Source organism: Neophocaena asiaeorientalis, unplaced genomic scaffold, assembly GCF_003031525.2.
Source record: "Neophocaena asiaeorientalis asiaeorientalis breed wild unplaced genomic scaffold, Neophocaena_asiaeorientalis_V1.1 scaffold230, whole genome shotgun sequence".
Taxonomy (NCBI): Eukaryota; Metazoa; Chordata; class Mammalia; order Artiodactyla; family Phocoenidae; genus Neophocaena; species Neophocaena asiaeorientalis.
The window spans coordinates 7,807,197-7,829,287 of NW_020175186.1; the positions used below are offsets into that span (position 1 = coordinate 7,807,197).

At 42.4% G+C, this 22,091-nt stretch overlaps 1 protein-coding gene across 2 annotated transcripts in view; it reads right to left on the reverse strand.

Annotated features, from left to right (window-relative positions):
- Positions 1-310: 310 nt before the first annotated feature.
- The window catches only part of BDNF (brain derived neurotrophic factor), a 35,727-nt gene continuing 13,946 nt past the window's right edge, over positions 311-22,091 (reverse strand). The window contains exon 2 of one of the 2 annotated variants that reach the window (XM_024764695.1): positions 311-1,457. In XM_024764695.1, the coding sequence (XP_024620463.1) occupies positions 690-1,436 (747 nt within the window). In that variant the 5' untranslated portion in view covers positions 1,437-1,457 and the 3' untranslated portion in view covers positions 311-689. The remainder of the gene's footprint in view (positions 1,458-22,091) is intronic. The other variant, XM_024764694.1, reaches the window with a different exon arrangement.

Sequence of the window (22,091 nt, forward strand, 5' to 3'; positions counted from 1 at the left end):
CAACCAGACTCTAGATCGAAGGAATTCTTTCCCCATTCCTACACCCTGTGGGAACTAAAAAAACAAAACAAAACAAAAAAACAAAAAAAAAAAACACAAAACAAACAAAAATATACCCCTCCCATCCCCCATCCCCTAAGCCAGTAAAGCGATGACAACAGCACCTTGACATTGTTTTAATTCCAACACTATCAGAAGTTAAAAGCAGTAAAACAGATAGAGTACTAACAAGAACGAAGATACTTACTGTCTAAAATGTAAACGGAATGTTTTGGTTCAAATTTTTGTTAGGCTTTTTTTTTTTTTCTTTCTTTCTTTTTTTGTTTGTTTTCTGAAAGAGGACAGTTTGTTATCAATTCACAATTAAAGCAGCATGCAATTTTATTAGTAGTATTTTTTAAACTTTTTTTTTTTTTAACGTTTTTCAATTCTTGGCAACGGCAACAAACCACAACATTATCGAGGAACGTAATGCAGACTTTTTTAAAGTTGTGCGCAAAAAATGACTGTTTCCCTTCTGGTCATGGAAATGTCCAATAAATAGATCATAGAACCACTGTACTGTATAAACTTCATTTATACATGCAGTTCATAAAATTATTTTTTTCTTAACTGAATAATTTACCCTGTTATGTATATATACAAATAGATCATTTTTGTCTCAATATAATCTATACAACATAAAGCCACTATCTTCCCCTCTTAATGGTCAATGTACATACACAGGAAGTGTCTATCCGTATGAACCGCCAGCCAATGCGCTTTTTGCTATCCATGGTGAGGGCCCGAACGTACGACTGGGTAGTTCGGCACTGGGAGTTCCAGTGCCTCTTGTCTATGCCCCTGCAGCCCTCCTTTGTGTAACCCATGGGATTGCACTTGGTCTCGTAGAAGTACTGCTTCAGTTGGCCTTTCGAGACGGGGACTTTTTCGAGGACCGTGACTGTCCCGCCTGACATGTCCACTGCAGTCTTTTTATCCGCCGCCGTCACCCACTCGCTGATGCTGTCGCACACGCTGAGCTCCCCGCGGCGGGCAGGGTCCGAGTGGCGCCGGACCCTCATGGACATGTTCGCAGCATCCAGGTAATTTTTGTATTCCTCGAGCAGGAAGAGGAGAGGAGGCTCCAAAGGCACTTGACTGCTGAGCATCACCCGGGACGTGTACATGTCCGCGTCCTTATTGTTTTCCTCACTGGGCCGAACTTTCTGGTCCTCGTCCAAGAGCTCTTCGATCACGTGTTCAACGGTGTCAGCCAACGACGACGTCAGGCCTCTTGAACCCGCCTTGGGCCCATTCACGCTCTCCAGAGTCCCATGGGTCCGCATACCTGGGTAGGCCAAGCTGCCTTGTCCTCGGACGTTGGCTTCTTTCATGGGGGCAGCCTTCATGCAACTGAAGTATGAAATAACCATAGTAAGGAAAAGGATGGTCATCACTCTTCTCACCTGGTGGAACTGTAGGGAGAAAGCAGAAACAGGACACAAGACTGTTTAGGGCTTTCTTTTGCGGGGATACAAAGCAGCCATCTGATTGTAATTCCAGGCCATTCTGCAGGGTCAAGGTTTCTGCTGTATTGGTGATAAACTCCAGCTGCACCAGACACAGGTTAATGTCAGTAGTGTGCTCGATGGGCCTTAATATAAACCAGAGCTGTGCAGCCTCGGCCCCAAGGTTTAGCATGTAAACCCGAGATTAGGTGGCTCCTGAGCAAGTGAAAAGAAACGGTGGCTTCGAGTTTGCCTCTTTCCTCCCACTTGAGCAGCTTTGTAAGTTTAATTTTTAAAGATCTCTGCTCGGGCTGTCACAGGAAACACAACCGCAGAAATGTTACCAAGCAACAACGGCGAGGGTAATAGTAATCTTTTTTTTCCCTCGAGCCAGCAACGTGGCCCTATGGCAGGAACGTGTGACAGGACCAGCAGTGGCTTCTGGGGTCTGAGGGGGCCTTTCTAGCTAGGGGCTATCCAGGCATGAACAACAAAACAAGTCAGGGAGCTACAAGGAGGCTCCCCGTTGACTCTTTCCTCCCATGGAGATAATCCATTAGAAGAAAGGAGGGAGTTCCTTGGTGGTCTAGCGGTTAGGATTCAGCACTTTCACCGCTCTGGCCCGGGTGTGATCCCTGGTCAGGGAACTGAGATCCGGCAAGTCGTGCGGTGCGGCCAAAAACCAACCAACAAACAAAGAAAAACAAAGGAGAAAGATCATTTCGTCAGATCATCCAGTTCTACCGATAAGGAAACCAAAGGCCGTGGAGGACTTGCCTCCCGTCACGAAGAAAGTTTCTATTAGAACTCGGGGCTCCCAAGTCCAGCTTCAGTGTTTTTCTACTACACCTTGGGTGGTCGTAACGAAAATAAGCTTTGCTCGTTCCCAAACAGAAATCATTTTCTACACGTTGATTTTAATCACGCGTCTCTGCCTGGGGCTGATATCATGAAAGCAACGTGTCTGCTTAAGAGAGAACTGGGGCTTCCCTGGTGGCGCGGTGGTTGAGAGTCCGCCTGCCGATGCAGGGGACACGGCTTCGTGCCCCGGTCCGGGAAGATCCCACGTGCCGCGGAGCGGCTGGGCCCGTGAGCCATGGCCGCTGAGCCCGCGCGTCTGGAGCCTGTGCTCCGCAACGGGAGAGGCCACAACAGTGAGAGGCCCGCGTACCGGAAAAAAGAGAGAACTGAAGAAGGTGGCATCAAAAAGCTCGAAGGCAATTGCAAGCGCCTGCCACATGCGCATCGACGTGTATCTCCACTAACTCCCTCAGCCCCTCAGCCCTCGGCTTTTCTGGCTCTTGTGCAGACTCATATAAGAGAGTTCAGCCTCTCTTTTTATTGGAATGTGACCTGTGTGCACGTGTGTGCGCGAGCTCTGAGTCGAGCGTACCTTTAAAAAGCCGGGTGGCATTGTGCACATTTTGGTACAGGCAGCTGAGCTGGCGCTTCTTTCTGGGCTTTTGAAGGTTTCTGGGAAGTCCCTTAACAGCACACTACAAAATTAATCTTTTCCTGTTTGCCAGAGAGTAGCTATACTCTAAATTTGGCTCTCCATCTACAAGCATGCTCTGGGAAGCCAATTAGAATGAGTGAAGAGCGAGGTGAAAACATACCTACAGACACAAGGTTCCCGTCGGATGGTGAAGGACCTGAGGATCACTTACCTGAGGCATCGCGTCCCTGAGTAGCAATGAGAAGCATTCCCCCGCCTGAGCCCAACACTCTAACTTTATTCCTACTTCTGAGTTCTGGAGCAAGGGCTTACAAAAAGACACGCACGTGCCACAGCTGTTACGCTGTGCCAGTCGGTAGGAAAGGGGACTGCTTTTCTGCCCATGAGGTGTCACTTGCCAGGAAGGTAACCTACCTCCTCCAGTCAGTAGGTCATACTGCAGAGAGAGCTGAAACTCTGGGAGCGAGAACCCAATGTTTCCATCCTCCACTTTTATCAGAGATCACATTTTCTACTACTACAAGACTTCATTACCGTCCCCAAACACCAACCAACTTCCTTGCAGATTCACTCTTGCTTCTGCATGAGTAGCAAGCATGCTCAGAACTGCTTGGAGTACACAGTCTCAGATTAGGAGGACACACTGGTTTGAATAAAACACAGATATCCAGTCTGCTAATACCTGAACTTTTGTGAAGGTTCTGGATTCCACAGCGTCAAAGAAATGGATCCTCCAAGGAGATTTCTATTCCTGGCAGCTGTATTTACACCACTGAGTGAAAATTCTTTCTCCTAGTGTTTCCAGTCCAAATTAAAACCACCCAAGGGGCACCTCAAATGCAGGCCAATGAAAAAAGGCAAATTTAGAATATTTTACTCCTCCCCTCTATCACACTGGTAGACATTTGCTGTGATTAGCTATCTTTTAATGCCATACTTCGTGAAATCTAAGATACTATCCTTCTAAAGTACATCATTTTAGGTACCACTAGGATATAAAAAACGCAGCCAGTTAAACTATTGCTTTCTTTATCACTTAGAATGGAAGAGAGTTCTTTTAGACTTATTTAGACATATTTTATCATAGATAACTTCTGTGCCTATGTAAAAAAGAAAGCAAAAGAAAGCAAAATAAGCAAGATAAATTGGTTTAGGCAATGGTAACTATGTTGCAACTGCTACAGAGCCAACGACGATAAAATGACATCGACTGTAAGACACAACCCAATTTCAGAGATGTTAAAAAAATGAATAAGAAAATGTGCATCTCAGGATTAATGAAAAAGTTTAGTATTTACTAAGTGCCCACACTCACTGCTTAAAATGGCCCAAGGTACTGAGGCATCTTAAACTACAGAGTTGGAAAATTATTTTATCATCATTATCGTAGTAATGAGCCTTTTAATGATCCTTTTTTCTATACTTGGACTTAAAGAAGTTGACCCTGTAAAGTTACTGCTTTTCACTTGTCGCATTTATCTTTCTATTAATAACTTTTCGGTTATAAAAGTAGTTAGCACTTTAAGCATCATTTTCTCATCAGTTCCACAAGCAAATTTTTCAAAGGAACAAATGGCATCTGAGTAAATATTACTTGGCTTTCATCCTGAAGCCCAAACATGGGCAACCCTCAAAGCAGAACATCTGCAGACATTCAGTAATTAAACTACCTGGTGATAAAGCCCAACCCCAAGCCACGGCCCCACCCAACTGAGTGACTTTCTTCAGTGCTAACTGCCTACTGGCTTATAAGGCCAATACTTTTTGTTGGAACAATGTCACTTCCTAACTTTTCTGTTTCTGACAATGGTTTCTTTTTTTTTTTTTAATCTTTATTGGAGTATAATTGCTTTACAATGGTGTGTTAGTTTCTGCTTTATAACAAAGTGCATCAGTTATACATATACATATGTTCCCATATCTCTTCCCTCTTGCGTCTCCCTCCCTCCCACCCTCCCTATTACACCCCTCCAGGCAGTCACAAAGCACCGAACTGATCTCCCTGTGCTATGCGGCTGCTTCCCACTAGCTATCTACCTTACAGTTTGGTAGTGTATATGTGTCCATGCCTCTCTCTCGCTTTGTCACAGCTTACCCTTGACAATGGTTTCTTGATACTTTGGACCACCCGGGCTGCAGGATAGAAATCTTGGAATCAATTCTGCCAATGTATTTCTTGTAGAGCTTTTAAATCCAGTCAGTGAAGAAGTCCTGCTCATTTTTCCTTTAAAATACTTCTCCTGTCCATCCTGTTTCTCCATTCCACTGCCGCTGTCTCGGCTCAGCCCTTGCCATCTCATTTTGACTATAATGCCCCCAGCGCTGTCCACCTCCCCCCGCCCCCCCGCCCAATGTACATGACATCCTTTCTGCTCCATTTAACTCTGATGACCTGACTAACCTCTCATCCTATGCTCCTGTACAAAGACTTGCGATGACTTTTTTATTCCACCAGATCAAATCTAACCTCTTTTACCCGGTATTCAACACCCTCCAAAATCTGGCGTCACCTTACTTAGCTAACTTTCTCATGTCAACTCAGTGCTTCATCACCTCTCCTCTGAGCAGGCCAGAGTCCTTGGAGCCCCAAATATATCAGTGCCTGTAAATGACTTGTTCCTTTCCTCTGGAAAATTCTCTTTTCTCTATCTGACTAAATCTTGCTTATCCTTCATGACCCAGTTCAACCATCAAATCACACATGCCACCTTCTTTACTCCAGCACACACTGCCCTCCTTCGCCTCTAAAATTCCACATAACATCTCATTTAGTACTTCATTCCCTACTCACTGGTTAATTGGTAACAGTGCTTGCTAATTATGGTCAGTCTTCAATTGGACGATAAGCTCTCTGGACCATGGGTGATTCCCCCATAATGCTTAACACAGAATAATGTAGTAGTAGACTCAGTCAAAACTTACTGATGGGTTTATTAAACCATGAGAAAACAGTGCTGATACCATTTTCACAGGAAGCCTTTCCATATGGCAAGCACCAATGAACTCACTGAAATTATTAGGTCAAGTACAGGCTGTACTAAACCCAAATTACAAGCTCTGAAGTATTTGATAGATGGTAATTATCAGCCATGAGGAATCTCTTGAGTTTCTCTAATAGGGTATAACTTACCTTGAGTAATAATTTTTTAAAAGCAAATAACACTACAACACACTAACTGCCCCTACGACTTCCTTTGTTGCTCTGTTTCTAATAGAAGACTTGGAAAGGGGGCAGTAATAATAATTATAGCAAAATTTGGAACTTTCAGTCCTTTGATGTTCTTTGTCCTATTTACCTCTTCAATGAGTAATTTTACACACTGTATTAGGAAATCATGAAAGGTTAAGAACCTCCATGACAATTTTCTTATATGACAGTTTCTTCAGGTGAGTGTTACACAAGAGATAAAGAGGCTATGCGAGATCGCTAAGTAGCTTGTTAGTCTATGTATCTATTTATACATCACAAAATTCACTGCTGTTAATTCTGTTCCAAGCCTTACAACAATCAACTCAACCACATGTATAAAACGCTAGGAAGGTTGTTTTTAGCCCCATTCTCAAAAAATTAAATATAGTGCACAGAGCTAAAAAGAAAATCAACGAAATAGAAATAAGGTTTACTTTTAAGCATGACTCACAAGTCTTAAACATTCAACCAAATGAATATCCATGACAGCAGGCTGTAGTAATAACTTATATTTGTCTAAAAGACTGCAGAACATTCACAAGCATCATCTAATTTGATTGCCACAAGGAGAGAGGACAGGTATTATTATCCACATGATACAGATGAGACAATTACTGTTCAGATATCATAAAGCTAAAAGGTTCCCTGTCTCACTGTCCACATTTTTACCATCAGGCCATGTCCTAAATATATATTTTTTTAATTTAAAATACTTAACCACAGGGAGGAGAGAAGTGATGCTATGAACGGTGGTCAGAGAAGAAGCTTATAAAGTATGGACACAGTTTTCTGCAGTTGTGTGTATCTTAGAGCCCAGGTTTCTAAAGGCAGCACCATTAAGATGATATTCTGACCTTCAAGACCCTTCAACTTTACGGCTTGATTGCTTCAGCAGATGGAATTTCAGACAATTCAGTCCTCCTCTAAAAGAAAGCTTTGCAAAACTTTAGGTATGTTAGAGCCAAGTTTCCATGGCCAGAGCTAAGAAGGGGAACCAAACAATAATATGGATAATTTGGGCATACAGGCGGAAAAATACAAGGCTTTGTTTTTTCCCAGTCCCTTTGGGTTTTGTCTATGAGCATGTAGTCAAAGGAAACACAGTTTAAAGATGTAGTTGCTCATGTTAGACAGTCCTATAAGCAACAGGGATAATGCAAAATTATCAATTAATATTTAATTCCTAACATACCTGATGCAAAAATCTATTAAGAGCCCAATTTAATGAAATCTTGCAAGTCTAGGCTTATTTTTGGTGGTTCATTCATCAGACATGGATCTGTTTTCAAGCCTTCCAGTCTAGGAGGGAGGTAGGACATATATGTAAAGTAACTAAAATATAAAGGTAGAAATGACCCAGAAAAGTATAGGTAAAATTCTATAAAGAGAAAGAGGCTACTTCCACTTAGAGAAAGAAGAATGCTTTGTGAAGACCATAGCAAAGGATAGAAAGGATTTTAATGTATCCAGAAAAGACCGCAGTGGATGGACGGCAGCTGGGTTAAAGGCACGGAGTACATTTCTGGACAGAAGAGTTCTAGAGTAGTGAGGAATAAGAGTGAATGATTGTTAAGTTTTGAAAGGCTCTGAGGGTGATGCCGAAGAGTCTGGACCCTGCTGTACAGGCACGGAAGAATCAACGAGAGTTTCTGAGTGGGAGGAATGCTTCAAGAAGCCCAGTTTATCACAATGTGTAGGAGAACCTGAAAGAATGACACATTGGAAGAGACAAGTCAATTAATTGATTTTATTCTTAGCGGCTGTTGAGATTTGAAAGTAAATACTAAGGGGTTACGTAAGTGTGGAGTTGGGGTTAAGGGGCCTGGACATAATTTTTAACTTATTCTATGTATGTATGTATGTATGTATTTTTAGGCTTAATTAAGTTGCCGAAAGCAAAGGGTTTAGAGAGAAGTGTGCAGAGCTGGGTGGTAACCATGAGCCATGTCTGTCTGGGCCAAAGGAACAGAACGGAGGGAGGCGGAGGGAAGGCGGGCATATAAACTCTCATTCCAATTATGATGACACTGAACTTGGATTCTACTGCTCAGCACTTTTAATTCAAAGATCTCCAAACGCTTTGCAAATATTAAGTAATTAAGACTCATAGGACCCTAGAGGTGCAGGTAACTATAATTATCCCCATGTCATACAGGAGGAAAGAGGACCAAAGTTTTTAATCAACTCATCCACTTCCCCTGGTTCCCCTGAAAGAACAAGGTCAGAACCTCGGATTCCAAAGGAAAACTAGGCCTTCACCTACAGGGACTAGTTTCTTCCATCCCTCTGCATTATTTCTGTATTGTTTTCCCATTAGGTATATATTGTTTAGCCAAGAAGACTTAAAAGAGAAACACCTCACATCCCTCAAAGAAAATAATGGGTAGTTGGAATCCACAAATACAACGGAGAGAAAAAAAGCTCACGATCATTACAGATGCTCACCTACTCACCTGAAAGACCAATCAACTGAAACTAATAAATATTTTAGTAAATGATATCTGATAATGCATATGTTCCAGAGCTTTGAAGGAAGTTCCTTTAAAAATGCAGTTTTCAACCATAACATAGTTTATGTCCAAGAGTATCTGATTACACTTCTTATAAAACACAGTCCTTCATACTACTCTCTGATCCCTGAGTACGCTCATGGTGTTGGGTGACACTTGGAGACATTACTTAGCCTAAGAACGCCAGAGAAATTGCTGGTTCTTAGTTCAAACCTGGAGTGACACATACATGCAAGTACCATGAAAAAAAGGTGTATTTCCCTGAATCATAAACTTGATAGACAAAATTACATACATCTTTGATAGAAAGCCCTAGAGCTCTGGCCCTCTATTCACTCCTTCTATTCCCCCCCACATATCTGAAAAAGGATTTTTTCTATTGGTTGGAGACTTACCTTATCCAGGAGTAAAACCAGACCGTAATCTCCATTAGGAGAGGGATTGGGCATTCTCTGAATTACCACAATTCGTACAGTACCTTGCACAAACTAGGTTCCCACACACATTAAATGACTCAGTTCCCCTCTGTACTGGTAATATTTGCCTAGTATTTAGGGAGGTGCAATGAAAGTAAGAGCAGTAAGTCTTAAAGTGAGCTACAATGATGGAATGAATTTTGGAATAAGAGATAGGAAATGCCTGGCACAAGGACCAGGCCTGGGCAAAGAACACACTCCACCTGGCATTCCAACCCCAGGCACAGCTGCCACCATGCAAAGGTCTACGAGTGCTTCCATCATTACTGCTCTGGGAAACCTGCTGTTCTACGGGAACCAAGGCAGCGTCCCAGAAAGCCAGAGGCACCCAGAGCTGGCAGTCTTATCCATTTATCCATGCTCTGCCTCCTTCCTCCACCTCCTCTACACAGAGAAATACTGCCCCAACAGTGTACATCTCTAGTCCCTCCTAACGAGGTCTCAAGCATACACAGGTCACTTGCCCATCAAATAAGGAGACTGTCTAGAAATGCTTTTTAAAGTATTGTTTTAAACTGCCAGTTGTTAGATTACAAGAACGAAATGGCAGTTAACATTCGATTAAAAAACCTAACCTCTTTAATCAGGATTCTGTTTTGTTTAGAATTTCAGGTGGAATTTGTCAAAATGAACTAAAGTTCATATTTAACAATGTTCTGACTATTAAATTGCCAAAAAGCAAGGTATTATTTATTAAATTTCCACACAGGGTAGACAGTAACATTAATTAAGAAGACACTGTCTACCTGGTTCTGTGAAGTTTCAGTGACCCACTGCGTAAGGAAGGGCCTGAAAAAATTATCAAGTATCCATCACATTTAATGCTAGGTGTTGATCTCTACAAGTCCTGTGAAATCATGGGGAAAAATTTCCCGTAAAGGGAAAATGACTCTGGAAATAGTAAATAAGGAGATATAAACATCATTGTAACACAGGCATTTAAGTTACATTTAAACATATGGACTTTGAATTTATAGAAAAAAATTAAGTACAAAATTCATTTCATGCAACCTAAATCTCCAACTTCAGATAATTTTTTGGGTGTTACATCTATAAATTAAGTGTATTAATGCAATTCCAATTTGTTACTAAGAATACTACAACAGAAGGAGAAACTTGTGGAGCCTGAAACAAGTTTTAGGAAATGTAGGTATGTGATAACTGTCCATGGATGGAAATTAAATGAAGCCTTGCTTCTCAAAGTGGTATCCATGGGCCAGTAGCATTAGCAAAACCTGGGAGCTAATAAGAAAAGCAGAATCTCAGCTTCCCCTCCTCCAAACCATCACAGCATTCACTCAATCAGAATCTGCATTTCAACAAGACTCATAAACTTCAAGGTGATTCATACACTTATTAAAGTTCAGAAGCACCGGACTAAGTGATAAAACCAAATGGCGGTTAGCATTCAATTAAAAAGCGGTGTCTACTTAAGACACGGAAACGGCAGGGTTAACATCAACTTAAGTAACCTCCTTGGTTCAACTTGTTTTATTGGGACATTTATTATGTGGCAAAATAGTTCTGCTTTTGAAATGTTAAGTAAAATCTGGGTTCCCTTTATGTCAACTGGCTTTTCCACTGTTGTGTTCATACCATAAAGTGCAGGATACCTATAAATGTGACAGGCTGAATGAGAATTTATAGAGTACTACTGATCTAAATCTGGACTTCCACTCAATCACTAAATTTTATCTCAATGCTACAAGGCAAGTACAAGCATAACTGGCCTCCCTGATCATTAGAACCCTAACATCACTCACTTGACCAGAATGATACTGGAAATGACGTGATCAGTTAGAGCAGCTGGTAGATTTCCAGGCACATTAATAGTACTTTCAGCCGGATGTCTCTGATCCTCCCGAGTTCTTTCTGTTGTGAAAGGGTGAAACAGAGGCAGAAAGAACTGACTCACCCACTTAATGGAGATTTCTTATTTCTACGCTTGTTCTAAAACTAACAGATCGAGCTACCTCCTACCAAGTACTATGAAATTAAAACAGAAAACAAAAAACTCACAAAATAAAACAGCAATGGGGAAATTCCCTGGTGGTCCAGCGGTTAGGACTCCACGCTTTCACTGCTGAGGACCCGGATTCGATCCCTGGTCTCGGGGAACTAAGATCCTGCAAGCCCCCCCTCGGCACGGCCAAAAGAAACAAAAACAAAAACAAAACAAAACAAACAAAAAACAACAACAGAAGCAAACAACCAAACCCTAAAGTATATTAGGGTACGTACCAAGCATCAAAATCCCCTCTCCAACCCAAATCTGTCTCTATTTCAATAAGGTACCCAGCAGCAACTCGATTTCTCAGTTGAATTCTAACATCTGGGATCATTTGCTTCAAGACTGAAGCACCCAAAATGGTTTTAAAAAAATGTTAGATTTCCAAAGAAAAGTAAAAACTTTGAGTTGAACAACATTATCAGGGAGTCGATGGGGTAGGGTAATTTCATAAACAGAACTGCTAGAGACTGGTCCACTCTTTAGGCTTTTTACAAAGGACTAAAAAAGATGGCTAGTTTCCAAACCCCAAGAAGTCACCAAGTTCACCAGTACAAATGCAAGTGACTCACACTGGGAACCCTGATATCGCGGCTGTTACATCGTTGGCAAATGGGTGGGAGAGATGAGGCTGAGATGCCACAAAACCCTATTTTCCCAGGCAGTATCCACCTTGAGCCCCACCCAGTACAGATGTCAACAAAGCTAAGGGACTGCCTCTCCAGATCACAAACAAGGTGCACCTACTGACCGGGGCTGTTGTGAAAGCACAGTAGAACATGGTCTTCCAAGTTCCTGGATCCAGGAAGGAGCATGTTCTGTCTAAAAAAAGATGCAAGGGTGACACAACTGCATTCTTTGTCCCTAAGGGGAGAACGTGCACTAATTCCAACCAGAGGATAAAGAAAATCCACCTTTAAGAAGTCGGCCACAATGTGGAGACTGGGAATATGCCAGAACAATTACAATCGGAAAAAAAAAAAAAAGGCAAAGGAAGAAAGTTAAGACCCGTCTGTCCTATTTCAGTCTCTTTTTTCAGAACCAGCAATGTCAGATCGACAGGTTGCTTTCAGAGTGCTGCTGGACACTCTTGAGTTCCTGCCAGGAGGTGCCGTGGGGATTCTGACAGCTGTGAGCCAACACCCACCAGACCCCCTCCCCATACAAACACACTCTTAATGGACCCCAAAGCTGTGGTAGAGGTATACCTTTCTCAGTGTTTCCACAGATGGTGCTCCTGAAAATTTCCATAGCCAACGTATGCCTGTGGTTAGTTAGTTATCTGAGCAATTTCCATAAAGAAAGAATATCTGTACATAATTAGACCCATCTTAGGTCCAAACTGGAAGACTTCAATGTCACTAAGTCAGAAGGAGTACACAGAGAATGGGATGGGTAATTCTCACCTGATGAAGAGACCTCTCTCTAGATTAGACCCTATCCTCAGAAGTTAACACACAACTTTAATTTATAAAAAAGCAACAGAGGTGAAAACAGGTGGGGGAAGAACCTGAACGGAGGATAAGTTGCCTCTAGAATCAAAAGAATAACATTCCTTTAAAAGCTACTACCGAGAAATACTAGGGGAAAGATAAAATTAGCAAGAGAAGGCTAGCAGCTCTGTTGCTCACCTTTATGAGACCATTTTCAGGAATCGGTTTGTTAAATTCCACTGAAGCACAAAGGCACACACCACAGCCCTTCTTCTGGGATGCACCGTCATACCATACAGAAGCGTGTGGGTAGAGGCCAAACATGTGTGGACACGCAACCCTTTCTGTAGCAACGCAGTGTTCTGCGCGTTCTCTAGGATTAACCTTCTCCACACGTGGAGAAAACTGGTGGTTCCACACATCGAGCTGTCCTTCAGGTTATTTTTGCATCCAACTCTATAATTTCTTTTAATTGCTTATTGTAAAACACAGGAAAGTGCTCATTATTTGTAACTTAATGCGGGAGCAAAACTAATTGCGTTCCCCCGCCCACTGCCCTACCCCAGCCCTCAACTCTTCTGTGTGTCACCGTTCATCTGAACAGCACAAGGAAGCCGGTTTCTGGGCCCTGTACATAATGAGCCAGGTGGACCCTATTCCAGAAACTGGCTGTGCTCCAGAGCTACTATAAAATACAAGGAAAATATTAACATCTCAGATGACAAAAGATCCATATGGCTGGTCAGAAAATATCTACATCATAGAACGTACCTATATGGAAACATTCAATTCTGTGGTTTCGTGAGTATCAGGACTGTGAGAATGTTTGTTTGGCTCCAACCCTTTTCGCTCAACATTGATTCCTACAGAAGTCATGCAAACTCTAACATCAAAACATTTAATCTAAACAAGGGGATGAGGGCTGTGTTTCTACATAGTACCATAAATAAATACAGTATTGGTAGTGGTGTATATGGGGGGGTGAGTTTTGGAAGATACTCTAGGGAGCTGGTTAAATAAGTAATATCAAACTTCTCTTCATATTAAAAAGTGATTTAAAATAACAGCTAACATTTACTAGCTATGAGGTAAATAATCTAATTATTGACAGTTTACAGCTGAGAAAACTGAGGCTCAGAGAGATTTTGTAAATTGCCTAAGACCATATGCCTGGCATGTGGTGGAAATGGAAATTTGAACCTGGGCTAGCTTGCATGCTTCTTTCCATATGGGGTCAGATGTGAATGTGGTGTCATATTTTGAGGGAGGTCTATTCCACCAACTTCTTATTTATTTAAGCAAAGCCGCATGTGATCAGTCCTGATAAGTAGTTTGTTTACACGCTAATTCCACAGAGGTTGAACATAATCTTAATGTTTCTTCTTCACTACCCTCTTCCCAATATTGAATTATTCCCTCAAGGTACCAACCATACATGCGTACTTAATAGGGCACAGTGTCAAAACTTTGCAGGAAGGTAATTTGTTTGAAATGGCAGGACATTTTCCCCTGAGAAGATTTCTTCGGGCACTGGAACAAAACCACATGCTTTCCAGACCAGGAACTATAACTGCCAAATATATGTGTCAACTCCACTTGAGTAAGAATGCAGTAAGTCCCCTACATATGAACCTTCAAGTTGCGAACTTTCAAAGATGCAAACGTGCATTCACACGTCCAATCACATAAGTTAGTTGATGTGTCTGGCGTACATTGTCACGTGCGTGCACCCCCTACAAGTGGTTGTGCTTTTGTGTACTTTACAGGACTGTTGCTGTGCAACACGAGGCACTTACTAATGAAGACCTGATGGAATAGGAGGCCCAGAGAAAGGACGAAGAGAGACAAGAAGAAGAAGAAGTAACTGAAGAACCAAAGAGATTCATGCCTCAGGAAATGGCAAGGGGATTTTCTTTATCTGAGGAGGCACTGTTAGCTTTTGAGGCACAGGACCCGAACGTAGAACAGTACACGAAGGTTGCAGCAGCCCGTTCAGAATGCAATCCGGTGCTACCGTGTCATCTATCATGAGAAAAAAAGAGCTACTACCCAGACATCACTGGATCGTTTTTTCAAGAGGGTAGATAGAATTGAATCCAGCGAGGAACCAGAACCTGTGCCATCAACGTCAGGCGTGAGTGAAATTGCAGCTTGCCCTCCGTCTCCTATTGCTGAGGATCCCTCAGCTCTACCATCTCCCACCTCTTCTCCCCCCTCCAGTCAGTAACTCTCTTCTTGCCTCTTCACTCGATGCCAGCCCCTGGATGCTGGCTGTTGTACTGGACTACTGTACTTTTCAAGGTACTGTGCTGTAAGATTAAAAATGTTTTATTTTTTGTGTTTGTTTTCTATGTATTATTTGTGTAAAAAGTATTAAAACCTACTACAGTACAGTACTAGATAGCCGGTGGTGTTAGTTGGGTACCTAGGCTCACTTTGTTAGACTTACGAACAAGTTGGACTTATGAACGCGCTCTCAGAACGGAACTCATTCGTTTATAGGGGACTTACTGTAATTTCAATCAAGACCCAAATGCCCATGTGTCTTAAAAAAAAAAACAACCCCCAAAACACTTCTGACATAAAAACCTTTCTTTTCAGTATCTCAACCTAATCCCCTCCAAGTCTGGAGCCTGGTAGCCTAGGTTACCCCACTTCTGACCCATGAGGTTTGTCCTGTTACTCAAGAAAAAGAGCTGAGGGGCTGAGATGGGAGTGAAATGTATGGCAAGACAGTGTCAAATATATTCCTGGGGAGCAGTTCAGACACCTAGTTAGGGCCACAAAGACAGGAGAACAGGTGGCCCAGCATGGACAGAGCAGCAGACTGTGCAAATAGAAGCCATTGAGTCAAAAAAGCCAAAGGAACAAGGGTGATGGAGCTCAGATCTCACGCACGTTCTCTGCCGCCAAACTGATACCCAGAGGCCCTCCGTGTGAACGACTAAGGCAAAATGGACCCCACAGCTACACGGAGCTGATGCAGAACATATCCCTGGGATGACATCCTGAATGTGTGTGGTGGGTTAGATGATAGCATAAAAGAACACCACGCTTCTGGCCTCAGTCAGCCCTCGGCAGAGAGCAGCCTTCAAGAAGCAGCTGCGAGGAGCCTGACAACAGAACTGGAAATGCCTGTTATGAAGCCTTGACAGGTATTAACAAAAGAAAATGTGTACCTGCATTCGTCAGTGTTGTGTCAGCTAGCTTCTGGCAGTCCACCCTTATGCCCAGGAATTATTTTGTGTTTCTTGTGTAGGGCAGATACAGTCATCAATTAAATCCCCAAGTGCAACTAGTCCACATAGGAGAGAGGAGTAGCTTCCCCCCACCCTTTTTTTTTTTTTTTTTTTTGCAGTACACGGGCCTCTCACTGTTGTGGCCTCTCCTGTTGCGGAGCACAGGCTCTGGACGCGCAGGCTCAGTGGCCATGGCTCACGGGCCCAGCCGCTCCGCGGCATGTGGGATCTTCCTGGACCGGGGCACGAACCCGTGTCGCCTGCATCGGCCGGTGGACTCTCAATCACTGCGCCACCAGGGAAGCCCTGGCTTTCCTCTTTTAAGTGGCCCCTTCAAAAGTTCTATGAAAGAGAAGAATGTTCGTTTGGATTGAATGACCATTCGGCCAGGCTCATTTAGCACACTTCTCTGTGCAGTGGAATTAAAGTGAGTTTTTTCTGAACGGAGCACACTGTCCTCAGAGAAGAATAAGACGGAGAATCAATCTTACCAGTGGGAATGGCAGAGTCGTGCAAGGATGATGTGTAATATATGGTCTTCAACATGTGGAGATGTTATCTAGGCTATAAATCTTATGTTCTCACAGGATGCCCTATTTGTAACATGCAGGAAACTACCCGACAACTTTAATGGGGAAGTCTAGCAATATTGCAACATTGTATCCCATAGTTTTACTTTACCTTATAAAGCACTAATTATTTAATTACAAACCTTATAAAGCACTAATTATTTAATTACAAATCTTGGGGCAAAGCACTAATTATTTAATTACAAAATTATCTCTCAAAAGAGCACCCCCTTGGGTATGAAAGCTCTAAATGTAGCAAGACTTCCTCTGTGGTTTGGGATCTCTCTCTTGAACTCAGTCCCTAGAAATAAGGTTAGCAGCTGGGAAACAAGCATTGAAAGCCTGGTACGCAGGGCGCTGCAGTGGGACAATTTCCTTTTCTATTCCAGTAAACACTGTTGTGCTCTTTAGACCCAGTATTGCTCGCTGGGTGAATAATGAATGCATGCTCAACTTTCCACTGCAGGAAATTCTGCAAGTGGCAATGTGGGTCCATTCCATGTGTGTCACTAGAGCTGGCGTAAGCCCACGCCATGGTGAGGCATTATTTCCATTGGAACTGATGCCTGCACCAGCTCTCGGAACTGGGCAGTATTCCCACTGCAAACCAGGGGACACGGAAGAGACTGAGACCTCACTTAGAAGGTCGCCTCCCGTTTCTCATCTTTCAGACTGACATGCACTCTGTTGGTGAGGCTGTAGTGAAACAGGCATTCTCATTTACTGATGCTGGGTGTACAAACAGTTCGAGACCTTCTTGCAGGACAATAAGGCAATACCTATCAAAATTTTAAATGAATTTTCCTGCTAATCCAGCAATTCCACTTCTGAGAATAAATGTACAGCAATAGGTAGGTGCATACGTACAAAATGATGCATACACAGGTTATTAATTGCAACAAGGCATAGAATAGCAAAAATACTAGAAGGAGTCCCATTTCTAGCTAAAGGAAAGTATATAAACTATAGTGCATGCTTACAATGAATTTGTGCAACTGTAAACAAGTTAGCTCCCATACACTGAAATGGAAAGCTCTCTGAAATATATTGGTAAGTGATAAAAGCAAGATACAAATCAGCAGATGTATACATATACATACTATCTTTTAAAACTGGGGGAATATAATAATATTCATATTTACTGTATTTTCATAAAACACACTGCATTCACATGAGACGAATACAAATGACCACCCACAGATCGTATGTGTCGGGTGGGGATACAGGTGGGCATGGCACAGGTGGGGCAGGAATTCTCAATGTAGCCTCTCTTTTTTAATATATATCTTTGTTGGAGTATAATTGCTTTACAATGGTGTGTTAGTTTCTGCTGTACAACAAAGTGAATCAGCTCTATGTATACATGTATCCCCATATCTCCTCCCTCTTAAGGCTCCCTCCCACCCTCCCTATCCCACCCCTCTAGGTGGTCACAAAGCATAAAGCTGATCTCCCTGTGCTATGCCACTGCTTCCCACTAGCTATCTATTTTACATTTGCTAGTGTATATATGTCAATGCTACTCTCTCACTTCGTCCCAGCTTTCCCTCCCCCCTCTGTGTCCTCAAGTCTGTTCTCTATGTCTGCATCTTTATTCCTGCCCTGTCACTAGGTTCATCAGTACCGTTTTTTTTTTAGATTCCATATATGTGCATTAGCATATGGTATTAGTTTTTCTTTCTGACTTAACTACACTCTGTATGACACACCCTAGGTCTATCCACCTCATTGCAAATAACTCAATTTTGTTCCGTTTTATGGCTGAGTAATATTCCATTTTATATATGTACCACATCTTCTTTATCCATTCATCTGTCGATGGACACTTAGGTTGCTTCCATGTCCTGGTTATTGTAAATAGTGCTACAATGAACACTGTGGTACATGTCTCTTTTTGAATTATGGTTTTCTCAGGGTATATGCCCTGTAGTGGGATTTCTGGGTCATATAGCAGTTCTATTTTTAGTTTTTTAAGGAACCTCCATACTGTTCTCCATAGTGCCTGTATCAATTTACATTCCCACCAACAGTGCAGGAGGGTCCCCATTTCTCCACACCCTCTCCAGGGTTTACTGTTTGTAGATTTTTTGACCATGGCCATTCTGACTGGTGTGAGGTGATACCTCATTGTGGTTTTGATCTGCATTTCTCTAATGATTAGTGGTGTTGAGCTCAACGTAGACTTTCTAATACTATTTTGATTTTTGAATCATGTAAATAAATTATCAAAAACTTAAATAAAAAATAACCAATTAAAAAAATGTTTAACCTAGTGGCTTTGCTTTTGGCACCAAAGAATCTCCCACACTGCTCTGATGCAACAGACACTCAAGAGATTTAACCAGTTCTAGGTCCTGGTGGTGACTAAAACCAAAAGTCTTTGGGGGAACCATCTCAATTTCTGGGACATTTCTCTGGAAACCAATCTAATGTGGGACACTTGGATATAAAGGACTGTCTCTGGGGCTGGGGACTGAAGACCTGAGTTCTGGTCCGCCTTTCCCACCTGCTATTAAGTTGACCCTATAAAATGGCTGAGAACTGGCCATTTTTTACCAACAAATTGGGCAAATTCATGGGTGAACCTTCATGGGTGAGCCAATTCAAGGACTCCGCTGCCTCAGCTCTGTGACAGAAGGAGGATTAAAGTTCTCTCCCTGCCTGTCACAGCATCATGCCAAGGGTCATCAACACGTAGAAAAGGGCTCTATAAACTCTAAAGGGCAACCCTATAAACAACCTTTGTAAAGCACAACACCAAGCCTGAGGGGTGACCATGGCCAAACACAGAAGGAGAACGAGACCCATCCCCAAAAGTCTCTGAGACACTTAGATGGTGGGGAGGAAAGAAAACTCCCAAAAGATGGAATCTAAATGTAAACAGAACACAAGAGCAGGCTGACAAAGAAAGACTTTGAAGATTAAGACATGTGGTTAAATGACTCCATATGTGGTCATCTGCAATTGAATATACTGCAAATTCTAGAAGCCTTAACAGGGAAATTAGGGAAACATATATGGAGCAAACTTAAAGGGTACAGACCTGAATACAGATGCGAGATCAATGTCAAATGAATGATCCAAAAGGATGGCCCTTATCCTTGCGAGCAGTGTAGTTGTTGGAGCCATGTGCCTGCCATACATAGGCAGGCCTCCAACCTTCCTCCAAAATAAAATGCAAACTTCAAACACTTTTGAAAATGCTCCCTAGGAGACCACCTTTTACCCCAAATTTAGAAATGGTAAGAAAAACACTCTCTAACAAGGCAAAAAAGAAAAAAAACCTTTTCACCTTCTCAAAAAACAAACAAAAAAAGAAAGAAAAACACCTCTTCTCCATATTTATGGTCATCTGGAAAGCAGATCTCCCTTTAAACGGATGGTCAAAGCTGGACCACAATGTTAAACTCATCATGAAAACCCAAAGGTTGCTTCTCTCACCTTCTTGAAGTGAAACATTCCATTCCAAGAGGTAGGAAATAACCACAGGAGGAAGTTCACTTGGTGCCCTAACTTGGTACTGCTATCTAGACACCTGGTCTGGAAGCCAGAAGTCTCTTTGGAACTCAGAAGAAAGCGAAGAACTCCTTTCTTTTTTTTCTTTTTCTTTTTTTTTTTTGTGGTACGCGGGCCTCTCACCGTCGTGGCTTCTCCCGTTGCGGAGCCCAGGCCCTGGACGCCCAGGCCCAGCAGCCATGGCCCATGGGCCCAGCCGCTCCGCGGCATGTGGTATCTTCCCGGACTGGGGCACGAACCCATGTCCCCTGCATTGGCAGGCAGACTCTCAACCACTGTGCCACCAGGGAAGCCCAAGAACTCCTTTCTACTTTGGTTAAGGAAGGTCCTTGTGCAAGGTGCCTGGTTCCAATTAGGTCTAAGTGGTCTAAACTGTACAATGCATTGAGACCACCACTTAATGACTTTGATGGACCTTGCTAAGAATTTCCCAGGCCACTTTGGGTCAAATGCAATGTCCTCTCACTTTCAGCTTCATGTTTCAGTTGACCATGCTTCCTTATAGAAATTTCCCTAGGAGGCTTACTATCCTATATTATTTCCAGTCAGAGTCTCCTTTTGCACAAGAGGCTTAAACTAACTCTGATTAAGAATCAGAATATGCTCTGTTTTAGTTAAGGATTCATTTATTCATTCAGCACAGGTTATTAAGAACTTACCAAGTTTAGATGCGCTTTGCTTTAAGAAAATCATTTTCAAGGAAGCTTCATGTAAAGCAGGAATAATTAACCTGGTAACTCTTAATAGATTCTTCAAGTGGCTGAATCCTGAGTTTAAGTCCTCACTGATTTTCAAATACAACAAGAAAATCAATTATGGAGGTGGGCACGCTCCCAGCTAACTGTCAATAGCTTTCAAGGGAGGTGTTTCAATGTCGCTCCAATGGTCAATATCACATGGTTAATCATTTAGTTAGAGATTCACAAGATCAAAAACAATTCTTAAAAAAATGTTTACGGGCACACAGGGACAATGAGTTAACGCCTCCAAGGTGTATGTCAGTGTCAACGATACAAGCTCATGTTTCGTAAGCAGAGCTCTGGTCACTTGATTGAAGTTGAAGGTCATAACCGGATGTGTTTCTGTCATTTCCTCATGTGAAGAAAAGTAAGTTGTAGCCCATGTTTATTCCACGAGGAAAAAAAAAAACCCACAAATGTTTTTAAAGCTACATTTTGGCCTCTTCTCCCACCAGAGCTACAAAGGTTGCCCATCTTTCCATGGCTGGGTTATGTGTGAAGGCCTTGTTTGGATATCAACTTGTCAAACTTACTGCTTAGAATGACTATGACTCAGTGTTCTCCTAAAATTGACTTTTTAACTTTTTGTTCACTTAATAGACATACTCTGAGCACAGGTACTGGGGACACCAAAATGAATGAGAGAATCCCTGCCTTTGGAACTTCACTGTTAAAGGGGGCAGGGGATGCAGAACAGTTTAGACACGTGAGCCAACGATTACAGCTCAATGTAGAACACGCTGTGAGCACCCTAAGCAGGATACTCTAGAATGTTTTTCTCGACTAAGACATCACATCCACAGCTCCTAGCAGAGAACCTGATACAGAGAAGACACCCAATCATGTTTTAATAGTTGTGCAATTATTGCTTATATGATTAACTATGGAATTGTAAGATAGAGACCATGGATGACCCAGGAATCCAGATAGAACAGGTTTCTCTTGGGCAGAAGTCTTTCTCGAGGAAGTCAAATTCGAGCTGGGTCTTAAAGAATGAGTAGGACTCAGATGGATGAAAGGAAGAGCAAGTCAATGAGTAAACAAATCAGCCTCCAAAGATTACAACAAGAGTTCTGGTCTTGTCACCGTTGGTACCAAGTGAAGCAGATTTAGGCATGGAGCATGCCGATACAGTTTTTAATTGTCTTGACAATAAGTCATAAAAGGTACTCTTTTAGGGCTGGGAAGTGCCAGTAATAACAACAGTGGCTGAAATTCATTAAGCATTTACTATGCCAAGCACTGTCCTGAGGACTTTACATGTATTAACACACTTGATCCCTACCATGACCCTGTTAGGAGGTTGAGGCACAGAGATTGGAAGTAGTTTGTACAAGGGCCTAGACCTCGTAAGTAAGTGGTGGCCTTGGAACCCAATTCGACGCTTGGGCCCAGGAATGTTGTCCCAGGCCTTCTGCTCTCACATGGAAGTCTGCAGTTACGCACTACCTTTCAAGTCAGAAG